Genomic DNA, 21,975 nt, shown 5'->3' with positions numbered 1-21,975 from the left:
TGGGAGGCCAAACTGGAACTCAATAAACTCCACGAGAGAACTCAGAGAAAGTGAATATTTTTCATATAAATGCAAGAAGGGAAGAAGCTGGCGGATGGGGAAGGCCAGGGCCAGCATTATTTAGAGAACAGGGAGCTGGTTACTTTCCCCGTGATGCCCAGTTTTCTCAGACACAAAAAGGAGTAAGTCACAATAGTGGGCTAGAAACCCCTGAAGGGCTGAGTGTGTCTCTGAAGTCATTTCGGTGCTCCCACAGCCAGCACCATGCCCGAGATGCAATAGAAGTTTGTTGAATTCCCTGAAAATCAAATAAGATCCTGCTGGTGACAGCTCTCCGCACCCCTGCTCACATGACTCAAGCACTGCACGCACACAGTCAGTACTTTGATTTTAACCCACAGAGCCTCTCTCCGCATCGGCTTCACGCACGATGCAGTCATTTATGTGCTACCTACCTAATGTTTGTCCATTTTAAGGACCGCATGTACTCACTTAAAAAAAAAAATGCACTAGAAACCAACACATCTGTATTTCTCAGTCTTGCCCTTTGCAAAAACAGCTGCTAAGGAGGGTTGCTGCTCTGGTTTTAGTTTTTAAAAATTAGTATATGTTTAAATAAAGAGAATATTTGTCTGTGTCCATCTCATACATAAACAGCGATGTGAGAACTTTGGGAAACTGCTTGCTGGCTCACAGAGCTCATGCAATTTGGCTGCCCGGCAGTGGGAGCAATTAAATGAATAGTGCACATGTCCTTAGAAAACACATCCATTACAAAGAAATCAGAATTCTCCAGGACACTTGAGTGAAGGACTAGAGCCAGCAGTAAATTATTTGGCCGTGCCTACTAAGAACACATTTGTCCTCACAACTGAAAACAGTGCCTTCTCTCTTTGACTATGATTTCCTTGTTGGTGGCGGGGGAAGGGGGCGTCCTTATAACCATACCAAGCAGAGTGTAGTACAGGATCCTGCTCATAGGGGACTCCTGGCATTTGTCGACAAGGTTAAAATAATACCCGGGCATCTTTTCTATCTAAGTAAAATGCATCCCTCCAAGGATTCTACTCTGTTGACAAGTAGGGAATATAAAGTCAATGAACAAATAACTTGCCTTTCTGAAAACAAATTAGCATTCCTTAAAATTAAAATTATATTTTGTGGCCATAAAGCAATATTAAGCATTACAGGAAGCCATTATTTATAAACTTCTGCAATACCAATCTGCTAAATGAATTCTGCTAAATTCTGCTAAAAAATCTTGGGAACATTCATTTTTTAATATATTTATAGAATAGCTGTCTAAGTACCAGATGATGATTTCATTACCATTATGCAAAAAAGCTTATTTAAAATATACCTTATATGGTCACACTGAAGGGAGGGGTTTTAATGTAGGGTGGCAGAGGTGAACTTACATGGACATAAGGGAAAAAAATTAGTTGGGGAATGTGCTTAAGTGCATGGTCAAGTTACTCAAACAATAAAACATCTCATGCATTTTGTACATTCCCTTGCCAATGAGGACTCCTGCCTCTGTTTTGCCTAGAGATATATGGAGCTGTAATCGAGTTCAGAAAGCCCCTGACAGCTGTGTGCTGCCATTCAGACCTGAAAGATTCCATGTTATGATAAAAATTAATGTACTCTGACATCCTCTGGGACTCCCTGGGCCCTGGGAATAGCTAATGAAGAAATACAACCTTGCTGGAGAACAGCATGCAGCTCTGGAGTTAAGGATTAATTCAGATGTGATAGCAGTGTGGCCCCTCTGTCATCAGCTGTAAAGCAACCAGAGCCAAGTGCCAAAGGGAGTCAGCCATGATTGGTCAGAATTACTTCCTGGGTTAGGAGAGGTCAAATAAACAAAAAGCTTTACAAAATAATTGAGCCCACGTTGGAGGCAGCCTGTCACTTTGTGCAAGTGGCTCTCTTCTCAAACCAAAAAAAAAAGGGGGGGGGGGGTAACTGCAACATCTGGTGTCTCTTGTTGGCTTTGATCGTGGACTTGAAATTTTCTCCCCAGGAGACATGCTTCCTAGGCGATTAGAAGACCACTGGGTGCGTCCTTCAAGAGGTCTCAGAAAGGGTCTTAGTATTGAGTGTGGGAGGAATACTGGTCCCCAGAGACTTGTATCACTGTTGCCATCAGCCTACTATCCAATACCTTTAACCCCTAAATATCATGATTTCCCCCAAGAAGGCAAGGCACTGGGAGTAACGTTCATGGCAGCATTATTCATAACAGCTAAAAAGTGGAAATTAGCCCAATGTTCACTGAATGATGCATGGATTGAGAAAATGTGGTCTACCTGTGTAATGGAATATTATTCAGCCATAAAAAGCAATGACGTGCTCATCATGCCATGACATGGATGAACCTTGAGAACATTACACACAGTGAAAGAAGCCAGTCGCAAATGACAACGCATTGCGTGATTCCACTGACACGGAATGTCCAGAAGAGGCAAATCGGCAGACAGAAAAATGAGCTGCTGCCTAGGGCTGCAGTGGTAGGGGGAGGTGGGAGATGACTGCTAAAGAGCATAGACATGGGTTTCTTTTTGGAGTGATGAAAATGTTCTGGAATTATTGATAATGGTTGTACAACTCAGTGGATAGAATAGGAACTACTAAATAGTACACTTCAAAATGGTGAATTTTATGGTGCACAAACTTTATCTCAATTACAAAAAATCCCAGAGTTCACAGAAACCTACCCTGATACTCTTAGAACCAATTAGGTGGCCTCCAGCTGGGCTCCTTCCCCTCCCCCCAAACTGGGGCAGCTGTGACGAACCTGTGTCTCCAGACCCTGTCCACCTCATCCCCACACTTCCACCATGAACAGAAAATGAGACTAAGAAAGATATATCAAGTGCAATGAAAATAAGGTTTTGTGACTGGGTTTTCTAGGGTTTTTTTTTTTTGACAATTGATAGGTTACACAAAGCTACATGGTTTAAGTTTGTGACATTATTTCAGCCTATTATTACAATTTAAACATGTCAGGTTGAATTTATTTTTACTTTTATTTTCTTTCCTTGATGTATTAGTCCTTGAATTTTCTACAACCTATGGCATTGTTTTGCATTTTTTAAGACTGGTTTAAAAAGTTTACTTATATGCAATGCATTCCTGTAAAGCCCTTAAAATTCAAGTTATAGAAATACATGTGGTGACCCAAAAATGCCCATGGTGTTCTTAGAATGAAGAAAAACAGATTACAAGAGAATATATGTCACATAACCCCTTCCCACCCACTAGGGTGGCTACAATAAAAAAGATGGCTTTAATTTAATGAAAAAAAGAACACTAACAAGTGTTGGCAAGGTTGTGGAGAACCTGGAACCCTCGGACACTGCTGGGAGGAACGCACGATGGTATAGCTGCTGCGGGAAAGTTTCACAGTTCCTCAAAAAGTTAAATATAAAGTCACCACTTGACCCTGCAATCCCAACTCTGTGCATATACCCAAGAGAAATGACAATCTGCATCCACACAGAACTCTGTACACGAATGTTCATAAAAGCATTATTCTTAATAGCCCCAAAGTATAAACAGCTCAAATGTCCATCAAGAGGATGAATAGATATAGCAAGTACTATATCAATACAATGGAATCTCATTTAGCACTAAGAAAGAATGGAGTACCAATCCATGCAGAGCATGGATGAATCTTGAAAACATTATGCTAAGAGAAAGAAGCCAGACACAAAAGGCCACAAATTCAGAGACAGAGAGTATATTAGCAGTTGCAGGGGAGGTGCTGGGAGTGGGGAGGAACTGGGGAGTGACAGCTAATGGGTAAGGGAGTTCATTTCAGGATGATGAAAATGTTCTGGAATTCAACAGTGGTAACGGTTGAACCACTTGGTGAATATACTAAAAACCAATGAACTGATGAACACTTTAAAGTGGTAAATTTCATGATATGTGAATTATATCTCAATAAAAATGAATAAAGAATACAGGTAAACAGTCTCTTTTTTTCTTTTTAAGAATCTATGAACACAGAATAAAAATGGGTACATCAAACTGTCAACATGGATTGTCTTGGATGGTGGAATTATGGTTAACTTGTGCTGTATTCTGTATGTTTCCCTATAATTTCAAAAATGTTCCATAAGACTTATATAGCACTTTTAAAATCTACAAGAACAAAACAACAACAAAAAAACAAAACAAAAAGAGTGGTACATTTAAAAGAAAAAGTTACCACCATAACCTCTGTGGAATACCCTTTCCAGAGAAGCGGTACGGCCGCATTCAGCGAATAGGGTTCGACTATCCAGGGGTCTGGTCTCAGCGCTGCATTTTCTGAGCAATTACATAAAACACAGACAGCACAAGACAGGACCTGGGAGGAATAAATGTGTGTGGTGGGGAGAAGGGCCACCTTCTCTAACTTAAAAGCTCCAACTCTGGCATCGTCTATCAAACCCCCATCATAAAGGGGCACATCACATAGTGCAGACCTCCACCCTGGCCCCTGGCTTCCTTACTCTGAGGTCCAGGAGCCTCCACGAAGGTACCCCACCTCCCTGAGCTTTCTGCACTGGGCCATTAGGGAGGCGAGAGCAGGCACAGCTGCCTTTCACCACGGATCCACTCGTCTTCAGACATGGATACATCCCTGACGATATTATCAACCCTATTGCTTCTAATCCTCAGAATGCAGCTCGTACCCTCCATTACACTCCATTTCACAGATGAGGAAACTGAGAGTCAGAGAAGCAAAGTAGCTTGCTTGGAGTCCTAAGCTGCCAAGACAGGATTTGAACCTGAGTTGGTCTGACACCACAGTAATGGTGGTCTGTCAGAGACCTCTGTCAGGGGAGGGGATGACAGCACAAGGGGTGATGTGATTATCCCTGCAGAACTCCAGGTGGGCAAAAAATAACCAAGACTCCAGACCCAGTTGTTAGGGGGGTGGTACTCAGTGCTCCCACACAGCAGCTCTTAAGAACCACCTGGGAAGCTTCTAAAAGTCCAAATGCCCAAGGAACAACCCAGACAGGGTGAACTCAGAATGGGAGTATCAGCCAGGCACCAGCGTTTTTAACAAACGAGCTAAGAACCACTGAGCTGGTCCCCTGGGAGTTTGGAGATCTGATGTGGGAAACTGAAACACCTCTGTATTTTCAGGTGGGAGACATTTTGCCCAGATCCACTTCCCAAAGCTACATCATTTGTCAACTTTCCCACTACTTGAACTTCTCAAGACAACCAGAAACCTTTTCTTCTTCCTGTTTCTGGTTATCAAGTATCGCGTAATGTCAGCTAAAATATCTACTTGATGACGAGTCAGTGACTGAACTATAACAGCAGAAGCTTTTAAAAGGCAAAATAAGAACTTTGCCACTAATTGAGAGGCTCCATTTACGTTTCTCCTGAATGACAAGGTATTGGGTAGATTTTTACGAAATGAAGAAAACAAAGGACTCACAACATTAAAAACACAGCACGGTGACAAGTAGTTCAACTGAAAATATAATCTTCCTTGGAGATTTTCAGCAGGCTGCCACAGTGTAGCACCACTGATTTATTTCAAATGTATATTCAAGTTTTTAGGCTGACAAGAATTAGCTTCTCGACAATGTACTGGGGAAAAGAGACGGTTCCCGCGTTATTAAAATGTGATTTTGGTGTGGTTTAAGCGAAAGTCCCCAACATGTCAATTCTGTAAAAGGAGAATTGCAATGTGACAATGGGAGTGGTTGGAAAGTGCAAGGAGGAAAACCAAGCTGGAGTCACAAGCCAAGATGGGACATAAAATTCTCAACCACAGACACTGAAAAGCTCTTCCGGAGTCTTACATAACCCAGAGCTCTCTGAGGGTAATCACAGACTTGCTGCATTGATGACTAGGGGGGTGGGCTCAGTGTGGGTCAAAGAAGAGGCCTGGCAGAGCCCGAGGGGTCAGCCCCTGTCCTCACCAAGTGATGCCAGTCTAGCTTGGCCAGGCGGTCTGCGCCACACCAGTGAAGCCCTGGCTCCTAACAGGCAAAGGTGTCCATGGTTTCCTAGAAGGGCGCTTTTATGGGGTGTTTTGCCTGAAAGAACTACTGTACGTATGATTACTTTAAAATTTGTTTCCCAAGATCTTTATATAACCTCTGTAGCACCTACAGAAGTAACAGTTCAAGAACTGTGAATGGCTGAGAATCAGCGCGTTAAAAGCAAAGTTCAGGTCACCGAAGGAAATTATGTATTTCTGTTTTTGTCCTTCTGTCCTCCCTCCCACCCACCCATCCCATCAATCCACTTCCATGAGATTATAAGGCGGTATATGTAATAATTGCAAAGGATGATGATAATGTTAACAACAATGGTGATACAGCTAAAATTTATTAAGTATTTATTAGGTGTCAGGTAGGTACTATGTTTTAGAAACATTATGTTATTTAATCCTCTCAACCACCCAGAATGGTATTACCATGATCTCCCACTTTCACTGATGAAGAAACTTAAGATCAGAGAGATGAAAGAATTTGCTAAGATCCCCATGTTGGGAAGGTAAGGAACAGAGATCCAGAGCTAAGACAAAGACAAATTAGCCAAGGCTGCTGCCTCTGTGGGGCTCAGCCTAACGAAGAAAAAGCAATATAGAAAAAAAAAGCATCCCCAAAGTATTCAAGCATGATGACTGGGTGTGCTGTCAATACTCCGCGAAGTGACGCGTCAGTTCAACCAGGGAGGGGAGGGGAGCAGAGGGGACATGGAGGCTCTGCAGAGGACAGGACCACGTCATCCAGTGAGCAGGAGGTGGACAGGGAGGAGGGGAGTGACACAGGTCAGGAGCACAGGCCCAGAACCAGGAGGCAGAACCTCTAAGCATGTCTGTAAGCAGAGTATAGAGACACGGGGCTGGGAGGACACAACCATAAATGAAGGTGGAGGAGGGGCCAGACGCCAGAGGACATGGGGGGCCACACCAGCAGATGCAGCGTTTGAAGTTCAGGTGGCAAGATACCACCGAAATGTTGCTCCACAACATTTGACACTTGACAGTGTCAAGGCTGGGTTTGTGTTTGAGAGTGATCACTGGGGCAGTTCAGATGCATAAATAGCATAATGCCCCTTAGGTCTTCTTCTGTCTACCTGATCAGCATCATTACGAAGACAAGTAGGAAGTAAGGGGAAATGAACACTGACATTTGGCGTAAATGTGCAAAGACAATGCAAATAAGAGTAAATAGTTGCCATTTCTGCTTAAACTGACTCCACAGAGAGACACCTCTACATATTTGGTGGAAAATAGTCTGAGTTCCTTAACTGAGGGGAGGAGCCTCTCTTCCATTGGGTTTGTTTAACCTCCTTTCCACATATTTCAGCAAAACAATTTCCTCTTGGTGATAGAAAATTGGCTGGAAGGAGCATCTTCTTCAACCTTGAAGTGACCTTAATAATTGTTCCAGTAGGCAGGCGTTGTCATCCATCCTATTAATGGGACAAATTGCCTTCGGAGGCAATGCGTCCTACATGATGCATTTCCCAAATGAGACAGATCTTTCTGATTCTCCAAACTACTGTCTAAGCTGAGCTCAGTCACAACACACATTTTTGGACCAAGTTCTAGCCTTACTACCTAGTAGCTAGCATGACCTTGGTCAAGGTCCTTAATCTCTTTAAGCCTCGGTATCTTGATCTAGGAAATGTGGCCGATCATGGCATTAGGCTGAATCATAAGACACTGCCACTCTTCTACCATTTTTGACCTACCCTCTGAGTCCTAGTGAGGATAAAACGGGACGACACATAAGTGCTTAGCTGTGCTTGACACATAATAAATAGGTGATAAATATGAGCAATTACTATCATCATCAGCATTATATGGTTCCAAGCCCCAATTAAGACTTCAGTGTCTCCATTATTTAAACAATACTTCGTTGTCTTAGTTGACCTGCTTTCCCATATGGCAGTATTTCCAACCCTTAGCACAGCACACTGTTCTATTCAAACTCTCATCTCTTCTCCCAGCCTTTAAGTATCAAAGAGTGATGCAGAGTATCTGCAGAGAGTTGAAATTAACCAAACACACAAACATTGGCTATATATACTTATGCATTTTGACCAGGCCTACCATAATCCATTTTCTAAGAAAAATGTCATGTATTTCTCATAATAAGACAAGATGCTATTAAAATGAGTTACATTTCAAGAGACAGTGGGTTCTGGTCCAAGGATTAGCAAACCACAAATCCCAGACCAAATCCCAACTCCAAACCACTTTCTGTTTTGTTTTGTTTAAATAAAGTTTTATTGGAACACAGAAACACCCAGTCATTTACAAGTTCACAGTGGCTACTTTCAAATTACAAAGGTCTCACTCAACAATCAAGATGCATTCAACATTAGTTGCTACAGAGACCATCTGGCTCAGAAAGGCAGAAATATTTATATAGATATTTATATATGTACCTGATTCTTTATGGAAAAACTTTGCTGACTTGTACTCTAGTCCAGTGATTTAAGTGGTCATTGTTGAGCACCAGCAATAAAATTAATATTATTTGCTAGAGCTAGACATAACACGGGTTATGTATACATTGGTGGGATGGTGAGTGTAGGAGGAGGCAGCCGCAGAGTAATTGTATCTGTCCTCCAAAGCTGGGTTTTTATTCTTCCTGGAAGGGAAGTTTTTTTGTGTCTTCAATTAACATACATCACTTTGATGTCATGAAACATGATAGTGACGGCTGAATGGAGAATTCTGTTGGGAAATCAAAAGTGTTTATTTTGCAAACATCATTGTGGTTAATTCGAACACAGTTTCGTGTATTCTTTAGCTGTGATGACTTTTAATGATGCCAGAGGCTCACTGAATTTTTTTTCTGACAAATTTAATTGCAATGTGGCCCCTAATTAATGTAATAAATATTCTTCTCCACTAAGGATAGGCTTTTGAAGACAGTCATCATGGAAAGCTATCAAAAAATACCCAAGTTTCATGACATTCTAAGAGAGAAATAAGGCACAAGAGAAGTGAGATGGCAAATGGTTTACTGCTAGTGTCTAGCCCAGTTCCTGGCACCGTTCTAAGCATTGAATAAATAATGAAGTAAGGGAAAAAATGAAAAAAAAAAATACACAGAAAAGGAGGGGAGCAGAAGGCATATGTGGTACCTTGGTGCCCCAAAACACACAGGCTAATTATTTTCAGTATGTGCCACCATACCTTCCCTATGTACCTGTATATTCAAAGCAGGATGTTATTACGGCAACACTAATCATCTGGAAAAACTGCCGAAAGCCAAGGGAAACAGATGTAGCAATAGCAAAGAAAACAGAATCTAGCCATTTACTCTGAAAGGGAACTGCAAAGCATCCCTCAAATCAAGGGCTTTGTAAAGAGTAACAAAGAGCAGGGGGAAAATACTCATCAGAGTAAGAAGTACTCTGAGACCCTCAGGGGAGTATCACTATATTGACGATCATTTCTGCTTGGCTCTTATGACTTCTAGCTGGTGGGCAACGTGAAACTCATTTTCCCTCTGCTCTTGACTGCCAGGAATCTCCAAGCTCATTCTTAGGTCCAATGTTTAAGGACTGTAAAAGTCCTTATGAGATCCATATTTCCACTAGGACCACATCTTACAAGTCCACTTCATCCCCTTTCCCTATTTAGCAGATTTCTTATTTCTATTTTCTCATACTGTATGTATTCTTAAAAACCTCTCAGATCATTTTAGGATCAAGATTAAAAAAAATACATGTTAATAATACTCATAGGCACAGTGCACTAAGATGTCCCTGGTTATTCCATGCATTATGGCACTCCTCTCCAAAACCATAAAAAAAATGTATGTGATAATCTACTTCACATAGATCTGGAAAGCAAGGCACAGAGATGCCAATAGTCTGCCCAAGGCCACACAACTAATAAGGTAGCAGAGCTGGGATTTAAATCTAAGTTCTGTTGAGCCACAAAACTCTTCTTTCCACACCAGGGGCTGCTGGCACACTATGGCTCTTGTGCAAATCCAGCTCATCTCCTCTTCCTCTAAATAAAGTTTTATTGGAACAGAGTCATGTTCACTCACTGGAATAGTGTCCATGACTGCTTTCATGCTACAAAGGCAGAGCTGAGTAACTGCAACAGAAATCTTAGGGTCCAAAAAGTTTGAACTATTTATTCTCTGGCCCTTTACAAAAAAATTTGCTGACCCCTGCATTACACTATACTAATCAGAGTATTTTTAATAAGAAATGATGGTATGTAAAATGTTTTTGAAATTTTTAAAAAGAATTACATTAAAAGATGTCTAAAGAATTAAATTTCAGAGGGAAGAAATTTATTTACAAGGGAATCGTTTTTCCCAGTATTTCTAGATATATTAAATGTTTCACAATATAATTTTTCAATACTCTAACACGGTGAATATACGGGATGGGGAAAGATTAACTTGTAGACTTTTTAAATTTTTCCCTAAAAAGTCATAATTAAGATCTAGATTTCGAGAGTTTATTACAGCTAATATCTGTCTCTCCTTTTCTCTTTTCTTTAGATTTTGTACTGTGTAGAAAAGCAAAGCACTATGATCCTTTGCTAAGCAAACCAGAAATGGATTTCTCATGTCGAGCAAAGAGTAATGCAGATATGTTGGCTAAAATATTATTCTTAAAATTGAGCTGAGAAGAAAAAGAAAGATTAAGCTGTAATTTACACATCGGTCTTCAGGGTAATTTATCCCTCAAAATGTAGAATTTATTTATAATTTATGGCTCACCCACTTCCATAGAAGGATTTGAGACAGCAAAATTTGGAATAAGGATCCAAGAATATTATATCTGGGATTAGTAGATTTAAGTTCTGAAAGTAATTAAGTGAAAAGTAAAAATAAATAATTTTGTTAAAGACTGTCCCCCTCAAATGTTTAAAAAATAAAGAAAACTGTTCTCTTAGCATTTTTTTTAACATTACTATTCCATATTATTTTCTAAATGAAACAAAGTCTAATTTCCTTAAATTATACTGGAGACAGAAAGCTGAGAAGGCAAAGTAGAAATCCATGATCAAAAATGAAGTTCTAGAAACCATCAGAATTGTATATATTATTTTAATATGAACTGACTATTGATTTCAATTAATTTCCAGAACAAATCAAAACCCTTGGTCAACACTGTAAGAGCTGATTTGTACCTGGGATCCAAGCCAAGAGTTCCTTGTATTATGTGCCATTACCAATTTTCAAAACTCCAGGATTGGAACCCAGGTGTCCATTACTTCAGGAAGATCTGGAACTCAAACTTTATAATATCTTCTGAAAAAGGACAAATATCTACAGAGCTTCTAGCTCTAGTAGCTGTCGAACTGTTCCAGGCCGTATTCAAAATATGCACATTTCAGTCAGCTAAGCAGCTAGAAACTAGCAATGAAAATGTACAAAAGCACCCCAAACAATTGACTGTGGTTGCAAAGCCCGTTACAGAAAATGCCAATATTTGGTCTGAATGACTAGTAAAGGTCCCAGCCCTTCCTATCTGACGGATGCCTCCGCCTGCCAGGCAGTGTGGAGCCTGGCTGCTGTCCAGGATTGCAGTTTAAACAAAATTTCCCTCAAAATTCAGTTTGGTTGGGACTTACCACAGGCTCGGGCTTGGAACTGTCCAGTAATGCCCAACATAATTCGACCTGAGACACACTGGCCGACCACTACCACCACTAACTCTGGGGAGAACTGCCTGGAAGCAGGCAGAGGACTCCTGGCCTGACCACCCAGAAGAGCGAGGGGGGAAGAGCAGAATGAATGAATGCACGTGGAGTTGGGCAGAGGAATGGAGCTGTCAGGGTATGCGAAGCCCAGGAAAGCTGGCGTCGGCAAGCAGCTGTGTATGTCCTCTTGCTGGCAGACTACACTACCACCTGTGCAGCACTCTTGCCCAAAAATTAAACGGACAGTGGACCAAGCTCTAGAGTTAGCTACGCTTCACAAGCAACTCAGGGGCCAAAAGAACAAAAGAACATGTTCAATGGCACCACAGGGATGCAGTTCCGGAAGAATAAGATACAGAAAACTCTTGAGGGCAACTCTGTCACCAAGTAAGCTACATTAATTTAAAACAAAAAAAAAAAAAATTGAGGGGAAACCTACAGATTAAAGAACATTGTGTTTGAACAAGCAACTGATTTACGAACTGAAAGAGAGCATGGAACTGTTTCTTGTTTTTAATGTGTTAAGCCGCTAGACTGTGGAGCAACTTCTTACTCCAATACATTCCAGTACAAGAATCTGTGCTGATACGTGGGACCGAAGCGTAAGATGTAGCAAGAAGAGCTGTTCTAGATTCAGACACTCTTGGGTTCCAACTGCAGATCCACCACTGGCTAAAGCTGGGAAATCGATTTAGCCTTTCAATTTGTAAACTAGAGAGAGAAATGACTAATGCCTAAGGTGGCTGTAAGAAATCAAAGAGAGAATTCACGTGTAAGTGCTGAGCGCCTTGCCTGGCACAGAATAAACAGCAAGCTGGCTAGCAGGTATTATTTTGTTTAATCATTATTAGCGGCGCTCATTCTAAAATAGCCTTCTACCCCCTACCTCCTCCCCTGCCACCCAAAAGGAAGATATCCCAGAGTAGGCTGAATGCACATCTCCTCCCGGTAGAAGGCAGATGGAGGGTGGCTCTAGGACAGGCTGCCCCTTCCAGCAGGGTTTGCGTCTAGCATCTGTTTCTACCTTTCTCTGTCAGGCAACAGGACACACTGCCTCTCCTGGTGCAGGGAGGAGCACTGAGCCAGAGCACGAACGGGGCGGGGGGGGGGGGGGGAGATATACACAGGAGCGACGAGGCTGACAATACTTCTGGCATGCTCACAGGCTTTAAAACGGAATAGTAAATGGGGGTGTCCACATGGAATTTCAATGTGAGGGTTTTTCCTCTTCTCGGTCCAACAGCACAAAAGGAGATTGGTTCTGAACTGGCAGGCTTTCTTTCATTTGTCATTATGTTTTACACACAAGGAAATTTTCATGTCTGAAGATGGGAAGTGATGAGAAGCAGGAGGCTACACGTGGTTTTTGGCAGCCCAGCCACCTGCACTTAAATTCACTTCTGACAGTGCTCAGAATCTAAAGACCCGTAAGTACTAAACTGTCATCTGCCTATCCAAGAGAGATTTCACTTTGGCAGTATTTCAAAAGTAAAATCACTCACTTTTTTATGCATATTTTCGCCACCACAATATTTCTCTAAGCCGTGTAAAAGGCTGGATCTCGAGAGACATATAAAAAGAGGTTTGCGGTACAGGGTTTTGCTAAAAGGAAAATCACCTTCGTTTCTGAACCTAGAAGTACAAAAATTCAGTCATTTGCTAAAATCTAGGATTAGGGCAAAATGGGTGATAGCTTTCTCCAAGAGTTTGAGGTTAGTGATTACAAAAGGCAGTTGAATTTGATGATTTCTGAACTACGTGAACTAACGGTCCTGCTACGACTTGGAAGAGAGTCCTGTTACGTAACAGTTGGCATGCCTCAGCCATACTGCTGCTCCCAGCGCAGCCTGACCCACGGACCGGAGGAAGCACAGAGACACCGCACTGTGTTAGGGAGAGCGTGACAGTCAGAACTGGAGGGAAGTCCCACTGCTGCTCCCAGTCTGCCAAGTGACCCTGTGAAAGTCACTCACTGTCTCTGATCTCAGTTTCCACTGCATTTCTAGTGAGAGACAGGGCCATGTGGTGGGTGAGCAGGAGGCCTGGAGGGACTACCGTGGAGGCTCTGGGGTGGGGAGGGGCTGCTTCCCAGCTGTGGGCCCTCAGATAACCCACCTACCCCTTCTAGTCTTGCTCTCCTCATCCGTATAACAGAATAAGAAATAGCAGCAAATCAGAAAATGCACGCAAAGGGTTCTCAGTGCATGGCCCATAACAAGTACTACATAAATGAACTACTACCGCTCATTACTGCTGCTATTGTTATTATTATTATTATTATTATTATTATTATTATTATTATCATCCTTCCAAACAACCCCACAAACAGTAGGTCAAGGAGTCAGCCCTGAGCAATTAAACGCTTGCTGTCCCCTGAGATTATGGCTTCTTGTCTGAGGGGAAGTGGGCCTCCCGGGGCCACCACTCTCTTCCCAGAGCCCAGAAGAGGGGTTGGGACTTTGGAGGCACTCACTCAATGTGTGTAAAGTAAATGAGCAAGTGGATAAATGAGCAGTGAAGTTATACACAAGCAAATGTCTTCAAAGCTACTGCTGTCCCCTGACCTGATCTTCACTGGGAGCTCCGGAAGGGGCTAGCAGCCACCAACTGGCAGATGCCATGGAGAGCACACAGCAGGCTCGCCCAGGTCTTCAGGCTCACTGCAGATGTGACCCGACTATTTGGTGAGTGCAGGGTCTGCATTTATGGGGGCGATGCAACTCCACTCACGACGCTTTGTATTTCAACCTCAAGGACTCAGGCCACTTGCTAAAAAGGCTTTAGAGAACAGACTTCCTCACAGTGTAAAAGAGCAGAGTGAGAAACTGAGGCAGACTCAAGAAGGACTGGCCACTGGCCAGCACTGCAGACTCAGACCTACATAGTACCTTCTGATTACCCGGTTTAAATGCCTCCCCATACATCTGTCATCTGCTAGGAGAACTATAAAACCAACACTCCCAACACAGCCTAACCCAAAGACAACGTGTCATTCATCAGCATTCTCCCAAATTTGGTCATTCTGGTGCCACTTCTGGAACTATCTAATCCTTGGCACCACCTGTACTGTTATTAACTTAAACCTCGTGCTTAAATTAATTCACTGAAAAAAAAAAATTAAATGCAGTTATTTTTTAAAATGAAATTTAAACCACTATGTTAAATGAGAAACCAGTATTGCTTGCCCTCAACATGAGGAAACCATAAAAATAAACACTTGGAAACAAAATATTGTAATTAAAATGAAGCTAGCCACCAGTGCTTTTCCCCGGCTCCGGGACTGAGGACTGCTCTCTCTCTCCGTTAGAAAGGGAGGCTGGCGTGTGATGGCATAACCACTTGCCAGCCCCTAGCAAAGGCTTCTGCTTTGGGCATTTTGAAAGACTAAAAAAGAAGGAAAGAAAAGTAACTTTCTCACAACGTGAGTCTGTGTTGTGGAGCCACATTCACGCACTGCATAAAATAACCGCAGACGTGGAAAAGGTAGAACCTTCTCCTGCTCTGATTCTCGGCCCCCATGGAGGACTGGATAAGTAAGGCTAACCGTTCCTGGGTGGAATTAAAATACGCTTTTCCTCAATTCTAAGATGCACTGCAAAAATGTCGGTAATCAGGGTGCATCCTACAATCGGCTGGCTTTTATTAGCCACTTTTACTAGTGCTTGAGTAGTGTCTTCCCTTTTTTATTGGGGGAGCTGTTATTAGATTGATGACATGTCTCATAATGAGGGTGACTCAAGAAGTCAGGAAAATATGGTACACCTTAACGGGGCCAATATAAATGAGCCTGCTGTTTGGACGCCAAGACAACACAACAGTCTCGCGTCTGTGTTCTCCCAATTGTGTTCATCTGATAAAGACATTACAATAGCAAGATATTATGATCTATAACCCTCCACTGGAACACTCACAGATTCTTGGCCTTGAACGCTTGAGCAAAATGCTGCACACTACGGAGCAGAGAGAGGTCCAGGGTCATTGCTTCTACCTTGGCTTTGTGCTGGAATGAGAGAAAATAAAAAGAAATGATAAATAACAGCAAGTTTAGTTCATGGTATCACGTTACAGTAAATGTGTTATGGAACATGTCGGAATTCCCCTGTTTAATATGAGACGCCCAGAGAGAATATAAATCATCGGAATGAATGGAAGAACAGGGCTTTTACTGCCAAGTTTGGGAGGATGTGAGGCTGGGAATCTGCTAAAACCACAGGCTGGGGGTTGTGCTGTTTCACTCAGCATATAGAGGAGGCTCCAAAGGGTCTTCAGGCTCACCCATCTCCTCTCAATCTGCGTCCTAAATAAAAAAAACACCATAAAAATAGGGGAACGCCAGGACAAAGCCTGGCTTGTGCAAGAATTCAGTAGATAATATTTTCATCTCAAAAGCTGCTATTCAGCTTCTGAAATGATTCCACTGAGCCTGCATCAAAAATTAAGGATGATTCATTTAGAGAAAGTACAAAAGCAGGCAAAATTCATTTATTCCAATGGACCCTGAGTGACCTAGATCCCAGAGAGACCTCTGATCTCGCAACCCAGAGAACCCTACGATAGGTGGGGCACACGTGGATAATAAGAATGACTACCGTCTGTTCCTGGCTCACATTGGGCTAGGCACTTACATGCACCATCTTATTTCATCCTCACAATAACTGAATGGGTTCTACTTCCCTACTTTACATGTGGCCTCTTGTAAGAGATCACAGAGCTAAGAAGGGTTGGCGGCAGGGTTCACCTCAGTCAGTCTGACACCAAAGCTCACATTCCCTCCTTGACAGAAACTAGAAGGCCAGGGGCATGAGGATTTGAAGCAATCACGTTCCACTGGACAGCGCCCTAGCACAATTCTGGAAAGATGAGGGTCGCCTTTCAGACTTGTCCCATGATTATGGGGCATTCCCGATTTTTAAGTCAGCCTGGCTTGCAGGGTATGCGATTAAATACTACCACTTCTCAGATCTACCTCCTCCAAAGCACATACAGCGACGAATGCTAGGCCACCTGCCTGTTCAGGTAAGGGAAGTCCCAGAAAAGAAACGGCGGGCCTGGGGATTCTTGTCTGGACCGCGATGCTACGGTGAGACTGAGGAGACGAATGCTATGCAGGAGGATGCGAACGGCACTGCCGTGCACATCCTCCAGCCCAGCTGGCTTATTCAGGGAGAGACACAGTCTGTGCTGAGATGCTCAGTACCTCTGCAGCAGTTTGTCTCGGCCGTAAGTGCTGGGCTGCAGCCCAGGTCCCAAGCCCTGAACAGCAAGCATCAGACAGAAACAGGTGCGAGGCCAACTGACTCTGGGCCATTTAACATTTCTGAGCCTCAGTTCCCTCATTTGTAAAAGGAAATATTAATTATCTTCTCACAGACTTGTGAGAATGAGTGCAAAGCACCTAACACCCAGCCCGGAGGAGAGAAGGTATTTAATAAACTTAACTAGAAGGAGATAAGATGTCTACTGTGCCAGTGTTTCCGGCCTGCAACAAACAGCGGTTTGGGTGGGCTGCAGTGCAGCATGGTGGATGAATGATATTAATGAAGACCGTGTCGGACCAGCTCACTGTTAGATCCTGGAGGACCCAGGGCATGTCTCCTAACAGAGCCCGGTTTTAGGGAAAGGGCTGTAAGGTGATAAAATGACTACCCCAAACCCCAACAGGCATATAGGTGGTGAAGGCAAGTTGGCCAATGTAGACTAAAGTTCCTTGGGTAACAGTGGCAGGTGCACAAACGTGCCGATTTTGGAAGGAAGAGGAGAAGCATTTAACCTGAGCCAGGAAGTGGGGAAAGTGCCAACACATGGGTTTCACTGGGAGTTTCTTAAGACCAGAGAATAGTAGAGCTGGAGGGTCCACAATGACCTGAGACCACACCTCTTGTCCTATAGACAAAGACACCACTAACAGCAGAAATGAACATACTTGAGTGGGGTTGTACCATGTAGACAGCTTGGGCCTCCAGACAGAGAAAAACCCGACTCACTTTCTGTCTGCATGGCGGATAATTGTCCGATGACTAAAAGCTCTTCGGAGTGCCAAGTCTGTCAGTCGCTAACTTTTATTCCCCATAGATTCTTACACTTCATAAACGGTTGACTACCCAATTTGACATTAAGAGTTAGTGAATAAAGCGGCCTTTCACCCTCATTCTACCCCCTCTGGCCCCAGCCTTACTTCACTTAGAGCATGACGCTCACCACCACACACAGACTCTTACAGAACTTTGAATGTATCACAAGAGGAAAGCCAGATACTCATTCTGTTGGGGAAGGGGTGGTGAAGACATCATTCCTCTCAGCCAAGCCCCTTAGGGAAACCCCAAGGGATATGCAGGCTACATATCATAAAAATGCATATATAGATTTCCCTCATAAAACGGGGAGAACATTCCCAGATGGTGACCCCAAAGCAATCTTCCAAAGACAATGATGGCTCAGCCAAGTGGGCCAGTATATCCTTCTGTAAGTACTGGTAAGTTGTCTTTTGGTCCTCTCCCTTCACTTTAAAATAAAGTACAGAGCTGCCACCACCAATAAGAACAAAATCAGAACATACACACCCAGAGGGAACGAGGGGTCACAAGCCACCAAGTAGTTCAGCGGACTAATCCACAGGCTGTGGGTTACTAGGCTCCTGGGGACAGTGATTCAAGTCCACACACTATTACTCAGGTAATTCTCTTGCTCCCGGCATCAGGTTTCCTGTTTCTGCTACTGACCCTGTGAAATGCAAAGAAACTGTGTGCAATCCAATAAGTTCAAGGAAGAAAAACACACAGCTTTTAGAAATAGTGTGTGTGTGTGTGTGTGTGTGTGTGTGTGTGTGTGTGTGTGTGTGTGTTGGGGGTGTTGGTCTTCTGACTGTCTCACAAACCTAGCAATTCAACAGAAGTGTTTATCATGGGACGTGCTCAAAACAGGAACACAGCGGCTGAGGGGCTGCAAAGAGCACCCGTTTCCGAGGCATAAACTGCTGTGTGCTGGGTGGAGGCAAGAGGCTCCGTCTGCCAGTGTGAGCTTTCCTGCCATGTCTGGCCAGGAATCTGGGACTAACCACAAGGCACTTCCCTGGCTTAACTCAAGAACTTTCTGTTGTTGTTAACTTTGATTTGGAACCAGTTATGGACTCACAAGAAGTGGCAAAAATATCATCAAGAATGTCCTGCCTCCCAGCACCGCCAATGGTGACACCTTACCCATGTCTATGACACATTATCAGAACCAGAAAATCAACAGCGATGCGAACACAGTTCATTAGACCACAGACGTTACCCAGGGTTCACCAGTTTAGGGATGCACTCCTTTTCTTTTATTTGGACTATCTTTGTGTATAATTCCATGACAACTTATTCTACGTATAGAGTCATATAATAATCACCACATTCAAGATACAGACTATTCTACCACCACTAAAGAACCAGTGGGTTTTTCTAAGTAAGAGGTGCTAACTTAGCATTTGCCATTGAGGCTTTGTGGAAGCTCAGGCTTTGTTTGGGCAGGGTCTGCTCTTTGGATTGGCAAGTCAAACACATATACAAAGTCCCAGCTTAAAACTCCTTTGTAGCTTAGAACGGCAAATAAGATATGGTCCCACCACTTTAGTATGGCTCACGTAACCGTCTCCCTACCAATCAGGAGGAGGTGCTTCAGCATCCGTACTCAACAGCTCCCAAACCTCAACGTCTTCCAACAATCAAGGATCACTACTCACTCACACTTCATGCCCACTGCAGGTCGGTGGGACCACGTTCGTCGTGGTGCGCCAGGGGCCCAGGCAGTGGGACCTCCACCTTCTGTGACATTACCAGCCTCCACAGTGTGGGGAGGAGAATGTGACAAACCGCACACAGGATGGATCGCAAGGCCTCCGCCCAGCAGTACAGATGTCACTTTTGCTCACATTTTGTTGGCAGAGCAAGTCATGTGGTTATGCTTAGCTTCAGAAGGTGCAGCCCTCCATGTGCTCAAAACTACATATGGAAATACACATATATGTTTCTACATGGATTCCTATATTTGTATTTATTTATACATAAATAAATGTTACACATGTATATAATATATATAGTGGAAGATTTTATATATTTTTTATATATAAAAAATGAAGAACGGTAACGACTAACGCACAGTTCCTGACTTTGCCCTTTCCAGGGTTATTTCAAGTTACATCCTACTTCACACTTTCATTAATTACAGAAGAATTTAGAAAAGACAGATGAATACGGACAAACAAAAAGCATCTACAATCCCACCAACTCCAAAATAAACTGTTAACCTTGCATATGCCCCTCCCTTCTTCTTTGCCATCTACACAGATCCACCCATCCATCCATCCACTCAGCTTTGTTTAACAGGAAGAACTTCATACCAAGAGCTTTGAATCTTAAAATGCTATAAAATGCCTCTTTCAGCCCTTCCCCAAATCCTCACTCTTCTCTCTAAGCACACCAGTACACAATCTTCTCATCTCAGGCAAAATAAGAATGTAAATTTATTTTAAATTATGTATACAGATGCTGGTACCCATCATTTTAAAACAGAACGGCACAGGTGGCACCCCACACGTGAAGCATCAGGCAACTTCTAAGTAGCTGAGAAGCCCACCTGCTCCCAACACCCCAGGCTCAGCCAGAAAAGCAGAGTGATTAAGCAACCTACATACTCTTCCTCCATTTCCCTGGGATCCGACGACACTTGCTGGTGGCACAGTTCACGGACACCGTCAATAGGCCAAGTCTTGTTGGTCTATTCTTTATTAAGTTCCAAAATCTGCCTCAGTGATTCAAGAGTCTATATATGCCCAACCAAAGGGATTGCTTGCTGCCATTATATAAGAGTGATCTCTCATATCATTTTATGACTATAAACTAGCCAAGTGTGACTCAGATGTGATACTGCCTGAAACCAAAAGAACCATATGGGGACCATGTGATATTTAAACGGAGAAGTGGGGAGACGTTGCCATCCACAGCAGAGACAGCAGAGCCAGGATGACCTGGAGCCACAGCCCAGAGTGACCAAAGCATGGGCAGCATGGTGTCAGGGCAGTTATGTGAATGTTCTCGGCCTCAGCTGCCTTAATGGAAAATGGACATTTGCCTTGTGTGGTTAGAGTAAAAATGATATATGCTGTATCTAAGGCCTGGGACACTTAAATAATAACTACAATAATCATTATTTGGAAGACCACTGCTAAAACATGATACCCGTTGTTTTTCAATAATAAAGCATATTAGTAATTGTGGTCTTCCTTCTTTATTTCATAAAATTAACGTAAGTAACTCAGAGAAAGTCTGAACTGCAATTCAGCAATGGGGGATGATACCTGACCCCAAAGCAGGAGGAAGGCGGCTTGCTGAAGCCCTGAGCCTACAGTAATCCAGTTTCCAAATTCAATAAGTAGTTTGAATTTAAAGGGTGTTGGTGAAGGCCACGGACTCAAGCTGTACTGTTTGGGTCCAGCACTGACCAGAAGGGCAAGTTACGTCTCCCATTTGTGCATTCTGCTTTTCCTTCTATAAAACAGAAATCACGATAGCACCTGCCTTACCAGGAAGTGAGGTAATACATGTAAAGCACTTAGAACAGTGCCTGACTACTTGGCAAGTATTCTGTAATTGTTAGCAATCAATGTCCTTATTGTGATTGTTTTTGTTGTCATTCTTACCACTGTCAGCACCATCATCACCATCATCATATCACCACCACCACCAACACCACCACCATCATCATCATAATCACCACCGTCATCACCACCACCACCACCATCATCAGTCATCATTGGCACCAAATCACTTCACTCTTCACTGCAAGGGCTGAATGGGACATAACTGGCGAACAGGAGTGTTCTTGACCCACAGCACCTTCTATCCTCAAACCGAAGGGGGCAGTTGTCACCCACCATTTCATAGATGTAGAAAGTGAAGTTCTGAAAGTTCTTGTACAATTTCACCCAGATAACAGTGGCGGAGTCAAGGTTCACACCAAGCCATGATTATAATCACCCTTCTACACTCCAAAATGACCACACAACCTGCCTGTCCTCTCCCCCTCAACTCTCCCCCTCACTTCCTGAGGCCCTAACATCAAGGCCAACCCTGGGGAAAACTAAATGCCTCATAAAGAAGCAGAATGCTGACAACATATTCAAGCATAAATTCATTCACTAACTCTGCCTCTAATGGTAAATATATGTATTCCACGGATTCCACCTTCTTTACTTATTTCCTCCCCTCCCCCATCACTGCAACAGGTAAGAAGAAAGATCTCACCCATAATCTGCTTACCATCAATGGAAGAACAAAAAAAGGTAATAT

At 43.0% G+C, this 21,975-nt stretch overlaps 1 protein-coding gene across 4 annotated transcripts in view; it reads right to left on the bottom strand.

The window, feature by feature from the left end:
* Positions 1 to 21,975, bottom strand: part of WWOX (WW domain containing oxidoreductase) — a 957,318-nt gene that overhangs the window by 663,982 nt on the left and 271,361 nt on the right. For all 4 annotated transcript variants that reach the window (XM_087870631.1, XM_045796221.2, XM_045796219.2 and 1 more), the window contains one exon: positions 15,571 to 15,659. In XM_087870631.1, coding sequence (XP_087726757.1) covers positions 15,571 to 15,659 — 89 coding nt within the window. The remainder of the gene's footprint in view (positions 1 to 15,570; positions 15,660 to 21,975) is intronic.

This window comes from Ursus americanus, chromosome 21 (genome assembly GCF_024610735.1).
Source record: "Ursus americanus isolate L20-20 chromosome 21, mUrsAme1.1.p, whole genome shotgun sequence".
NCBI classification, from domain to species: domain Eukaryota; kingdom Metazoa; phylum Chordata; class Mammalia; order Carnivora; family Ursidae; genus Ursus; species Ursus americanus.
This window is presented reverse-complemented; position numbering and strand designations above follow the sequence as displayed.